The sequence below is a fragment of the Rhineura floridana genome, chromosome 9 (assembly GCF_030035675.1).
Source record: "Rhineura floridana isolate rRhiFlo1 chromosome 9, rRhiFlo1.hap2, whole genome shotgun sequence".
Classification (NCBI taxonomy): Eukaryota; Metazoa; Chordata; class Lepidosauria; order Squamata; family Rhineuridae; genus Rhineura; species Rhineura floridana.
The window spans coordinates 98330126-98343586 of NC_084488.1; the positions used below are offsets into that span (position 1 = coordinate 98330126).

Sequence of the window (13461 nt, forward strand, 5' to 3'; positions counted from 1 at the left end):
CAGCTCAGAGCAAGAGGGAGGGCTGATCACAGCAGAAAGGCGGAGAGATGGTTTACCCTCAGCTCCTCCTTTATCACCCATAGGGGAATTGGACACTTCAGAAGAGGAGGAGGTGATGCCTCCCCCCTCACCACGCACACGCAGACGGTTGAAAAGACAGGAGAGAAGGGGGGGAAGGCGGGCAGTACCTGAGGGGGAGTTAAGGAGGAGCGAAAGGTTGCGCGCCCGTTTAGCCCCTTCTTAAAGAACGGGCGGGAAGCAGCCCCTTGCTCTGTCAACTTTCTCCCAATGTCGCAGGACCTGTATCCCTGTATTGCTTCATGAGAAAGCGCAGTCTTTGTTGGACATTACTCTAATAAAACACGAATTAACTACAACCTCTGGTCTGGTTCCTGAGTCGCATCCTGGGCCTGACAGCTTGACAGAGCCACCTAAATCACCCTCAACGCTCTCTTCACTTGACTGGGACAAGATGTCAAAGGGAGCAGCGGGGGGGACGAACCCCACTTCTGAGACGGAAGAAGTGAAACTCTTGAGGACTAAGGTAGCTGAATTGCAGACGGATGTCCAAGCCCTGCTAGCAGCAGTCAAGGCGCTGAAGACGGATAATCAAACCTTGAAGGCCACGATAGACCAGATGCAAACAGCCCCTCCAGCTGCCGCAGTAAAGGTTCCCATTGGATTGCCCCCAAAATACGCAGGACAAAGTGATCAGTTGGCAACTTTCGTGGCTCAATGTGAGTTATATCTGGATGTCAGGCACATGGAGTTTCCAGACGATGGGGCTAAAGTGGCCTTTGTGATTAGCCTCCTGGAGGGAGAAGCTGCAAAATGGGTGACTCCGTATCTCGTGAGAAAAGATACTGTCTTAAGAAGGTACAGAGGATTTATACAGGAGATGACCGAGATGTTCCAAGACCCGCAAAGAGCTGAAACAGTAGCGCGGCAACTAGGCGCTCTGAAGCAAGCTAAAGGGACTGTTTCCGAGTACACTAACGCTTTTAAAATTCTGTCCCAGGAAACTGGTTACAATGACGCCGCCCTGATGTTTATGTACCGGAGTGGATTAAATGCTGAAATCCTGGATGAGTTGGCCAGGACCTCCCCCCCGCTGACCTACCAGGGCTCATCCGGCTATGCCTGCAGATAGATCACCGGATGGAAGGAAGGCGTCTGGAAAGGAAGCAGGAGGTCCCGAGATACTCAGCCTCGGCATCTCGCAGCAAGACCCTTCCCTCTGCAGGAATGGCAGGTAATGCAGCTGAGGGACAGGGAGGGGCTAGGCCAAGACTGTCGGAAGAAGAAAAGGAAAGACGCCGCCGAGAACGTTTATGCTTTTATTGTTCAAAGCCGGGCCACGTGGCCAGAGACTGTGGACTAAAAGGGGGGAAAGCTGAGCCGTCGGGAAACTAGAACACCCAGTCCACGTGCAGGCCGGTGGACTGGGGGCAGCGTTGTATAAAGGCCCCCCAATGATCCAACCTCCCTCAAAGGGGGTGTTGGTCTTGCCTATTCGGATTACAACTTCCAGAGGAGTGGTGTTTAATTCCACTGCCTTAATTGACAGTGGAGCCTCCACAAATTTTATTGATGTAAAGTTAGTCAAGCGTCATGGAATTTCCCGGTGGAAACTGAACACTCCCCTAGCTGTGGAGACTATTGATGGGAGACCCCTGAAGTCAGGAGGGGTGACACAAGCCACGGAGGAAGTGAAACTTCAAATCCCCGGGCACGAAGAGTTCATTTCGCTATACGTGTCAGATCTCTCGAACTTTGAGGTGATTCTGGGAATGCCCTGGCTAGCAAAGCATGAACCCACAATAAGTTGGAAGGAGGCGGTGGTGTGGTTCACCTCACAGTATTGCCAGGAGAACTGTCAACCTGAAGGAATCAAGAACACCTTAGCGGGGGCAGTGCAAGAGATCGAGCAAGTGATCCTGCCGCCAAAGTATGAAGAATTCAAAGATGTGTTTGATGAAAAGGAGGCAGAGACTTTACCCCCCCACCGCCCTTACGACTGTGCGATTGATCTAGTGCCAGGAGCCAGCATTCCATCAGGGAGAATCTACTCTCTCACAGAGATTGAGAGGGAGGCCCTGAAGGAATTCCTGGATAAAAACCTGAGACGAGGATTCATATGCCCCTCACAATCCCCTGCTGGAGTGCCACTATTGTTTGTGAAAAAGAAGGGGGGGGAACTCAGACCCTCTAACGACTATCGCGCATTGAACCAGATCACCATCCCCAACAGCTACCCGCTGCCCCTGATCTCAGAGTTGTTGGACCGACTGCGCTCTGCAAAAATCTTCATGAAGTTGGATTTGAGAGGAGCGTACAATCTGATCAGGATGAAGCAGGGAGATGAATGGAAAACAGGATTCTTGACCGCTTACGGACAGTATGAATACCTGGTCATGCCGTTCGGACTTTGTGGAAGTCCAGGAATTTTTCAAAAATTCATGAACGACGTGTTTAGAGACTTGTTGGACACATATGTAATCTGTTACTTAGATGATATCCTGGTGTTCTCAAAGAACCAGGAAGACCACGACCAGCATGTGAAGACGGTGTTGCAGAGACTGAGAGAAAATCACCTGTATGCTAAATTAGAGAAATGTGGATTTGACCTCAAGTCTCTAGACTTCCTTGGATATCGAATCTCAGCGGAAGGCGTGGAGATGGACCCAGGGAAAGTAAGCTGTATATTGGACTGGGGCCAACCTGTCACCAAAAAGGATGTACAACGGTTTTTGGGGTTTGCCAATTATTACAGAAAGTTCATTCCAGGGTTTTCCAAATTGACAGCTCCTCTGACTGACTGTTTAAGGGGAAAGAAGAAGTTTCAATGGACAGAGAATGCCACCCAGGCCTTTGAGGAGCTGAAGAGAAGGTTCGCTTCCGAGCCCATTCTGCACTTTGCTGACCCGACCCGCCCTTTCATCGTGGAAGCAGATGCTTCAGATTTTGCTATCGGGGGGGGGGTCCTTCTGCAATTAGACCAAGAAGGAAAGGAGCTGCACCCCTGTGCGTACTTCTCTCGGAAGTTAAAGCCTGCAGAGAAGAATTACACAGTTTGGGAGAAGGAGCTGCTGGCCATCAAGGACTCTTTTGAAAACTGGAGACAATACCTAGAGGGGGCCCCTCATCAGATCGAAGTGCGCTCCGACCACAAGAACCTGGAAAGCCTCCAAACTGCCAGAAAGCTGAACCAGAGACAAATAAGATGGTCCCAGTTCTTCACCAGGTTTAACTTCAAGATCACTTACCAAACCCAAGCCAAAAACCAGAGAGCTGATGCCTTATCCAGACAGCCACAGTACAAAGAAAGTGAATCCGAGGACCAGCCTCAGTACGTGATCCCGCCGGAGAAATTAATGTTGGGATCATGCCAGTCTTCGTGGGAAGAGGAACTCAAAAAGGCACAACAAGAAGATGCAGACGTACTAAAATATGGGCAGGAGACGGGACAAAGTCAAGACTCAGAAGTAACCTTTCACTGGAGGAATGGACTATTATGGTTCAAAACAGCCAGATATGTGCCAGAAGGAGAATTAAGGCTCAGAATCCTACGCCAGTGCCATGATTCCATCACAGCGGGACACTTTGGGATTTACAAGACCATTCAGAACGTGGCCAAGGACTTCTGGTGGCCTAAAATGCGTAGGGATATTGAAAGCTATGTAAAGTCCTGTTCTGTCTGTCTGCGGACAAAAACACAAACAGGAAAACCAGCAGGACTGTTACAACCGCTACCTGTCCCACATGAACCCTGGAAGGATCTCTCCATGGATTTTATAACTGATCTACCCAAATCCCAAGGAATGACAGCCGTTTTAGTCGTGGTAGATCTACTCACCAAAATGGCGCATTTCCTCCCTTGTGCAGGGGCCTTAGAGGCTAAGGAAACGGCCAAGTTATTCATCAAAGAAGTCTACCGACTGCATGGGTTGCCAAACAGTGTAGTCTCAGACCGAGGAACTCAGTTCACAGCCAAATTTTGGAGAGCAATGTGGAAACAGTTGCAGACGGAATTAAAACTCTCCTCCGCCCATCACCCCCAGACAGATGGGCAAACGGAACGCTTGAACGCCGTTTTGGAAAGATATTTAAGAAGTTATGTGTCCTATCAACAGACTGACTGGGTATCATATTTGCATTTTGCAGAGTTCGCCTACAACAATTCTCTACACTCCAGCACTCAACAAACCCCATTCTTCGCGAATTATGGATTGCATCCTAAAGTCTTTCCAAGCAGCTCAGAAGGAATGCTGGTACCGGCAGCTGAGGACTTCCTAAAAGAATTGCAAGCGGCGCAACAAACACTGAAACAGCAGTTAAACGAAGCCAAAACAGAGTACAAGCGAGTTGCTGACCTGCACAGGAAGGAGGGCCCCCCCCTTCAACCAGGAGACCAGGTATGGCTGTCCACCCGTTTCCTCCAGATGCCGGGCAAATGTAGAAAATTACAAGACAAAAGGGTGGGTCCTTTTGAAATAGAAACTCAAATTAATCCCGTGGCGTACCAGCTGAAGCTACCTGACACGTTTAAAATACATCCTGTGTTTCATCGATCCCTCTTGACGAAAGCTGCCCCTCCCAGTGAGCTGCGGCCGGAGGAGCCTCCTGGGTCCCCACTCCTGATAAATGAGCAGCTTGAGTTTGAAGTTGAGGAAATCTTGGATTCCAGGATCAGACGCCACAAGCTGCAGTATTTGATTCACTGGAAGGGCTATGGAGTGGCTGACAGATCATGGGAAAATGCAGATGATGTGCATGCTCCAGAGTTAGTAAAACTTTTCCATCAACGTTTTCCTCACCGCCCCAAGCCAGACAGGGGGAGTGGGGCACAGCTTGAGAAGGGGGATGGTGTCGGGAGGATGAGCTGGGCTCCTGGGGGGTTGTCAGAAGAGGATTCAAATGGCTGGCAGAGGGAGGAGGGAGGAACTTACCCTCTGTGGAGCGAAGCCGAAACAGAGGACATGCCAGAGATAGGGTCGCCTAGCAACGGGGAGCCTGAGAGCCTTGAAGTTTTAGAATCCCCCCCAGACATTCCCAGGCCCTCCCTTCTCCGCAGCTCAGAGCAAGAGGGAGGGCTGATCACAGCAGAAAGGCGGAGAGATGGTTTACCCTCAGCTCCTCCTTTATCACCCATAGGGGAATTGGACACTTCAGAAGAGGAGGAGGTGATGCCTCCCCCCTCACCACGCACACGCAGACGGTTGAAAAGACAGGAGAGAAGGGGGGGAAGGCGGGCAGTACCTGAGGGGGAGTTAAGGAGGAGCAAAAGGTTGCGCGCCCGTTTAGCCCCTTCTTAAAGAACAGGCGGGAAGCAGCCCCTTGCTCTGTCAACTTTCTCCCAATGTCGCAGGACCTGTATCCCTGTATTGCTTCATGAGAAAGCGCAGTCTTTGTTGGACATTACTCTAATAAAACACGAATTAACTACAACCTCTGGTCTGGTTCCTGAGTTGCATCCTGGGCCTGACAGGTATCCACAGCCAACTCTGGTGAGGACTTAAACGAGAGATAGAGCTGAGTGTCATCTGCATATTGGTGACACTGCAGCCCAAATCTCCTGATGATGGCTCCCAGCGGCTTTACATAGATGTTGAATAGCATGGGGGAGAGGATAGACCCCTGTGGCACTCCACAATTGAGAGGCCAAGGGTCTGAAACCTCATCCCCCAATGCCACCCATTGATGTCTGTCTGAGAGATAGGAACGGAGCCACTGTAAAACAGTGCTAGGTCAACGGTATCGAAGGCCGCTGAGAGATTGAGGAGGACGAGGAAGGTATATTCTCCTCTATCCAACGCCCTCCTCATATCATCCACCAGGGCGACCGAGGTTGTTTCAGTTCCATGTCCAGTCCTGAAGCCTGATTGGAATGGGTCTAGATAATCTGCTTCATCCAAGTGTGTCTGTAACTGTTTGGCCACCACGCGCTCAATCACCTTGCCCAAGAATAGTAAATTAGAGACTGGGCGAAATAATAATGCTGGGAAAAACAGAAGGGAGTAGAAAAAGAGGAAGGCCAAACAAGAGATGGATTGATTCCATAAAGGAAGCCACAGACCTGAACTTACAAGATCTGAACAGGGTGGTTAATGACAGATGCTCTTGGAGGTCACTGATTCATAGGGTTGCCATAAGTCGTAATCGACTTGGAGGTACATAGCAACAACAACAATTCTGTGGCAGGCAGAGGATATTTTTCTAATGTATTGTATACATTTCATTTTAACCATTAACTTTAAGCTCCTGAAGGTGGTTGTGTCTCTTTAATGGAACCTTTTCATTTTCTCTAACTGTATTCTCTAACTTTTGTTTGAAAGAGTTCCCTTTTTGAGATTAAATAGGGCTATGTTGGACTTCTTGAACTCACTTTTAAACTCCATGTTATGTTGAATTGGGTAGTGTTTTGGTTGCCTTTTCCAGGCAGTTAAGTGTCTTTTGGAATGTGACGAATAGCGATAGTGCAGTGTTGAGGATGTGTTATCAGGAAGTTCTGAGATGAGTTTAAATGAGGGGAAGAAAGGATGGCACAACAGTGAAAGGTTAACAGTAATCACATTCCATTAGTGAATATCAAGAGAGACTTCTTAAGAAGTATAAAATATTTATCTCCTGATTGAATTTTCAGTAGGTGAGTTCTGTTAGAATTAATCTTACTTAGATGCTAATTTCTTTATGAATATTTATAACTTCCCCAGTACAATCTGCAGTTTAGTACTACACAGACACACACAGAGACAGACACGGACACACAGACACAGACACACACACACACACACTGGCAGCTTGCATTCCTTCTTTCCAAAATCCACTACTTAAAATGAACATTGAGACATCAATGCAGGCCCATAAATTTCATCCTCTAACCCTGCACATAGGTATGCTAACAACTATCAGGTATAAGAACCATAATATATTTCTTGGCCAGAGTTTACAAAGGACTATTCCTGCAGTTTTTTTAAAAAAAAATTAAGGAAATGTTAAAGCAGCATAAATTAGGGCAATTGATATGACATTTTCCCAGTGAAATACAGTCTTACCCTTTTAATTAATATTCTTGTAGGCCATAAATCGTTCATAATGCAAATATCTGAGGCATCCTGCCCCTTATATATTGATTAATTTCCAAGGTATTTTCAATCTTTGCTGCATAATATACCATTTACCGTTTTGAGCTGAATTAAGTCTTTTTAAAGTTCAGTTCTGTCTATACAAAGTGCACTTATTTACTTTATTAAAACACAGGATGTATTTGAGCCTTGAATTAACTAAAATTTATGTTGCAATTATGTAAATTAGTACTGCCAATACAAAATCTTTGCTACATTATAAGACGGAAGACTTGCATTAAGCACTATCCAACCAAGCACTGGAAATTGGTCACTAAAAGTACTTCCTACATCTGTCGCTCCCTCATTAATTCTCTGCAACCTTCTGCTATGAGAGACCTTTTTTCTCTTATTAGAGCTGTGGTAATCTAGCCACTAAGCAGAAAGCCCAGTTGAGATAAGAACCATACGGAATGCACTTTGGGTTAATAAGCATTTATTTTAAAATATATTTAAATTTGTTTTATGGCACTTCATTGAACAAGAACAGGTATACTTAATGAGATAAATTTTCATAAATATTACAGCCTTTACCTTTTTTTAGTTCATTTTGAAAAAGGAATAATGATTATGATTGAATTTCCATTAGCTGTGTGGGACAGTATGGCTATAATCCAAACCTTCATGGGGATCTGAATACACGCTTGTCTTCAGATTATGTGCACTGACTGTCTCCTTGCTTCCTGACCATTAGTCTTGACACTCTGATGCTTATAAGGAGCTGTGTGGGCATAGAACTGTGGGTACGGTCTCCCTCATTCACTTCAGTGGCATTCTGTTTACTGCACAGAGCATTTCGTATTTTAAGACTGAATGGGATAGACTAGGGTGGGGAAATTGATGTTCTTGGACTCCAACTCCCATCAGTCCCAAGCAACATTTATTTATTTATTAAATTTATATCCTGCCATTCCTCCCAGAAGGAGTCCATAGCCAATGGTCAGAGAAGATCAAACTTGTAGTCCAGCAGCATATGGAAGACCACAGTTCCCCACCCCTAGAATAAACCTTGTTTATGTTGCTCTCCACCTTTTCGCATCCATGTTCCCTCCTGCACACCAGAACAATTGATTGGGGTGCGTGCATGGTCAGTGTGTCCCACAGACTGAAAACAAGATATTTTGGAGTTGTAGAATCTTGTTTATACATTCAAAAGGGGGAGGGAGATCAGGCACTGTAAGCACTGAAATACCCTGTTACTGTGAGCCACTCCACCACCATGCCCCTCCCTCCAGATCTTCTCAAACTGTGAGTATATATCTGATTTACATATTTCTCTAAAACTAATTATTTTACTTGTTTAGCTTGTTTACTATGTTTAAAAGCCATTTCTTGAAGACTTGCATTATTGCTGGTCATGTCTTACAGTAATAAATGAAGATTTTTAAAGTTATAAATGCTGAAAATATAAAAAAAGATTACAATTTCAGGGTGTTCCCTTTTTATTAACACCTGTTATAGCATTTCCAGTGAAATGTATGCTGCTGTCACTGGAGGTTTGCAATGTTGGTGATTAGGAGTCTTGGAAGCTTAGGGTTCTTTCTATGCTCTGTGCTCTTATGTTTTATAGTTTTCTCAGGTTTTTCTTTTCCATTAAGTTTCATATAGGGATGCATTTTAAAATCAAGTTATCTTGTTTCAGACTTAAAATGGTCTGCAATCCAAAGGGTATGCTGCCCTGGTCCCTTACTGGGAAGAAGGATGGGATATAAATCTTAATAATAATAATAATAATAATAATAATAATAGTAATAATAATAGGATGCTATTTCAGACATGTTTGCTGTTTTGCAGGGTGTTCCAGGTCCTGGCCAGTATGACATAAAAAGTCAGTTCGAGAAGGCAGATAGTACAACACAATGTGAAATTCATCGTGCTCCTTTTCTTTCTCTTGCCCAGGTGAAAAGTAATATAGCTCTCCTTCTCCTCCTCCTCCAGGAATATATCTCCTTTGAATATGAGAGTGCAATTGACATTTATGGTGTCTGTGTGATATAAGAACATAAGAACTACTTACTAGATCAGGCCAGTGGCCCTTCTAGTCCAGCATCCCATTCTCACAGTGGCCAACCAGATACCTATGGGAAACCCACAGGCTGGACTTAAATGCAAAGAGCACGCTCCCCTCCTGTGGTTTCCAGCAACTGGTATTCTGAAGCATAGTGCTTCTGACTGTGCAGAGCACTGCTATCACGGTATATTTTTTAGTTTACTGCCAAGTTTAATGGTCTGTTAAATATTTTTAATTACTTGTTTTTAACTGTTTTTCTTGATAATTTTAACATTTCTTGTAAACCACTTAGAGGTCTTGTTTTAATGAAGTGGTATATAAATTTTGTCAAATAGGTAGAGATAGTGTAAGCAAATAGATTCCTACAGCAAGTACCACAAATCCTAATCTTGCATCAGATGTCTAAAGTATAGCTCTACCCCAAAGATGTTTCCAGTTTATCCTAGCCAAAACCCTCAATTTCCCCTGCCACTGCCTTTCTTTCTGCCCAAATGCAAATTGCTTCCCTAAAGTCAGGTAGAGGGCCAAACATACCATTAGGTAGTAAAGTGGTTGCCTCAGGTGGCAGATGCAGAGGGCAAGACATTGGAGGACAGGGCTGTGTGTGCTCCCCCCCCCAGCTGTCTTGCTTCCTATTGGCATGGTGGGGAATGCTATCCCATCACCAGTTGAGGTTAGATTCAGCTGTCAGTTTGGTCTGCTTCTGTACTTGGAAGTGGTGAGGGGACACCATCTTGCCCTTTGCTCCAGGCAGCAAAATATCTTGGGACAGCCCTGCTTGGAGAGATACTTGGATGTTGCTCCTCTGCCATATGTTGACTATTAAGAACTTTGAATTCAACTGAGCATAGGCAGTTAAAGTCAAACAGCAGGTAAGATGCAATTTGTTGCTTGTTCTCTGGAAGTCTCAACGTCTGGCTTGCATAGTTGAATGGCTCAGTATATTCAAGGCATTTTATATTATACACCAGTGTCCTTTTAATGAATATTTCATGGCCACTTGCAGTCAGGAGATGGTTCCATCAATAAAACTTGTGTTATATTTCAGATAACTTGTCAATACATGAATGCTACTTTTATTTTTAAGGATGACCAGAGCTCCATTCTAGAGCACATGCTTTGCATATGAAAAGGTCTCAGATTCAAAAGGCTCTGCTGGGAGGAAGGGCAGGATATAAATCAATTAATAAATAAATGAATAAATTCAGTCTCCCAGGTATCTCCAGTTAAAAGGCACTCAGTAGCAGGACTGGAAAAGATCTCTGACTGACAGTGGCTCTCTCAGGCAAAGTAGATATACCTTGTTCATTTTTGAAAACAGTAAAAAAATATTAAAATTAAGAAGATGGACCAATGGTTTTATTCATTATAAGGTAATAAAATATGCCCCTTTGATTGTATTGCTATTACAATGAGAAAGTTGATATTACAAAATATTGGGGTTTTTCTGCCTATGTAACTATTTAAGGGGATTTGCCTGTCATTGATTTATTTTCTCTTGTGTTTCCTTAGAGGTTTGCACCTGTGAAGTCATCCTCTCCAGCTCCTGGCACATATAATGAAACTCGTTGTGCTCTTGAGTCCTTGAAGAAAGCAACTAAAACAAAAAACATCCCATTTGGCCATACAGCTGTTCGGTTCACCCGTGACTATAGGCTGCAAAAAACACCAGGTTTGCAATTAATGTAAACAAACAGGACATGCAACAAATTGTTGCAGTATATCTGTATCCCCTAAGAAAAGTGCTGTTGTTCAGGACTCTAGCCAGCTCCAAACCAGAGAATTTTACTGCTATAGAGGCTGTGTATGGATGTGATAATTCTGGAATCAGGGAAAGGGAAAAGTGTTCCATTTCTTTTCCTTCCTCTTATTAGTGCAGGGAGGGGAGCCTTTTAATTTCATGGCCCATATCCCCATAACCCTAATCCCTACTCTAAGATAAAACTGTTATGGGCTTAAATCGGCCGTTTTTTTACACACCTCCAGTTTCTGTTTTTCCTCCTCAACTTCTGTGTCAGTATTCTTTACATACTAGAAGCTCAAAGGTCTTTCTCAGGCAGTTTTGAGGCTCACTTTTCTTTAAATTTATAAAATTTATTTCTGTATACCTAGCAAATTTCCTAAGTATTTTTGAGTGACCTTATTTCACTTCCAAATTGATAAGCAATCGATCATCTGAATTATCTGTTAAAGGGAATTATTTATCTGGTGTTAAGTTCATGTGGTCCACTTTAATGCAGAATGAATAGTCTATGAAGTTAGCAGTTGACCTGGATCTGTAGTATTAAACAATACATTCTGCATTATGATTAATTTTACACAGTGAAGTGGAGTTGAATTGTATTCCTGAATCTGAGTGGAGTCACAGATGCGCAGCCCAGTCTTGAATAGTTCAAATTACAATAAGACTATGGTCATTCTCCATAGGTCTTCAGAAATAATAATTTCCAAATATGGGTTGCTTCTAACACAAAGTCACTTTCATCAGTTGACGAAGGAAGGAAGGAAGAAAGAAAGAAAGAAAGAAAGAAAGAAAGAAAGAAAGAAAGAAAGAAAGAAAGAAAGAAAGAAAGAACAGGACTCATGGTTGTTCAGGAAGTGGTGATTTTGAGAGAAGACATCTCATGGTGCAGTGGTTGTGTAAATCAATTAAAAAAACTGTTTATGCAAAAAATGGGAAAGAGCTGAAATGGGGTACTCACTGAAAATGTTAATGTCCTGATGATTCTAGCTATATTACAGTGCTTGTTTAAATACCAACTTATAAGCAATGTTTTATCCCACTAATGGGATTTGGAAGTCATATGTTTACTTCTGATATCAGCATTGTTTGAATTGGCCTTTTGGCAGTATTTGCCAAATCATGTAGTTAAATAATAGCCTTGCTTCCCCTCTCCCTCCACAAATGCACGCTTAGTGGTTTTTATTGTAAACACATTACCCAAAGCATATACTGTGTGGGAATATGGTTCTGCTTAAACCAAGCTGTGAATTTTGATGGTCTTGATTATTGTGACTGGGCCTAGAAAATGTGGTAGTAATGGGTGACTTCAACTACCCGGACATAGACTAGCTACATATGTGTTCCAGTCACGACAAAGAAGCAAAATTTCTAGATATTCTAAATGACTATACCCTAGACCAGTTGGTCATAGAACCGACCAGAGGGACCGCAACCCTGGACTTAATCCTCAGTGGGGACCGGGACCTGGTACGAGATGTAAGTGTTGTTGATCCGATTGGGAGCAGTGACCATAGTGCTATTAAATTAAACATACATGTAAATGGCCAATTGCCAAGAAAATCCAACACGGTCATATTTGACTTCAAAAGAGGAAACTTCACAAAAATGAGGGGATTGGTAAAAAGAAAGCTGAAAAACAAAGTCCAGAGGGTCACATCACTCGAAAATGCTTGGAAGTTGTTTAAAAACACTATATTAGAAGCTCAACTGGAGTGCATACCACAGATCAGAAAAGGTACTGCCAGGGCGAAGAAGATGCCAGCATGGTTAACGAGCAAAGTCAAGGAAGCTCTTAGAGGCAAAAAGTCTTCCTTCAGAAAATGGAAGTCTTGCCCGAATGAAGAAAATAAAAAGGAACACAAACTCTGGCAAAAGAAATGCAAGAAGACAATAAGGGATGCTAAAAAGAATTTGAGGAGCACATTGCTAAGAACATAAAAACCAACAACAAAAAATTCTATAAATACATTCAAAGCAGGAGACCATCTAGGAAGGCGATTGGACCCTTGGATGGTAAGGGAGTCAAAGGTGTACTAAAGAACGATAAGGAGATTGTGGAGAAGCTAAATGAATTTTTTGCACCTGTCTTCACAGTGGAAGATATAGGGCAGATCCCTGAACCTGAACTAACATTTGCAGGAAGGGATTCTGAGGAACTGAGACAAATAGTGGTAATGAGAGAGGAAGTTCTAGGCTTAATCGACAATATAAAAACTGACAAATCTCTGGGCCCAGATGGCATCCACCCGAGAGTTCTCAAAGAACTCAAAGGTGAAATTGCTGATCTGCTAACTAAAATATGTAACTTGTCCCTCAGGTCATCCTCCGTGCCTGAGGACTGGAAAGTGGCAAAAGTAACGCCAATCTTCAAAAAGGAATCCAGGGGGGATCCTGGAAATTACAAGCCAGTTAGCTTAACTTCTGTCCCTGGAAAACTGGTAGAAAGTATTATTAAAGCTAGATTAACTAAGCACATAGAAGAACAAGCCTTGCTGAAGCAGAGCCAGCATGGCTTCAGCAAGGGAAAGTCCTGTCTCAGTAAACTATGAGAATTCTTTGAGAGTGTCAACAAGCATATAGAT

The 13461-nt window shown here is 43.6% G+C and overlaps 1 protein-coding gene across 1 annotated transcript in view; it reads left to right on the forward strand.

Annotated features, from left to right (window-relative positions):
• STPG2 (sperm tail PG-rich repeat containing 2) overlaps window positions 1-13461 on the forward strand; it is a 453691-nt gene that overhangs the window by 109159 nt on the left and 331071 nt on the right. Inside the window, exons 7-8 of the mRNA XM_061582947.1 lie at window positions 8919-9023; window positions 10648-10807. Coding sequence (XP_061438931.1) covers window positions 8919-9023; window positions 10648-10807 — 265 coding nt within the window. The remainder of the gene's footprint in view (window positions 1-8918; window positions 9024-10647; window positions 10808-13461) is intronic.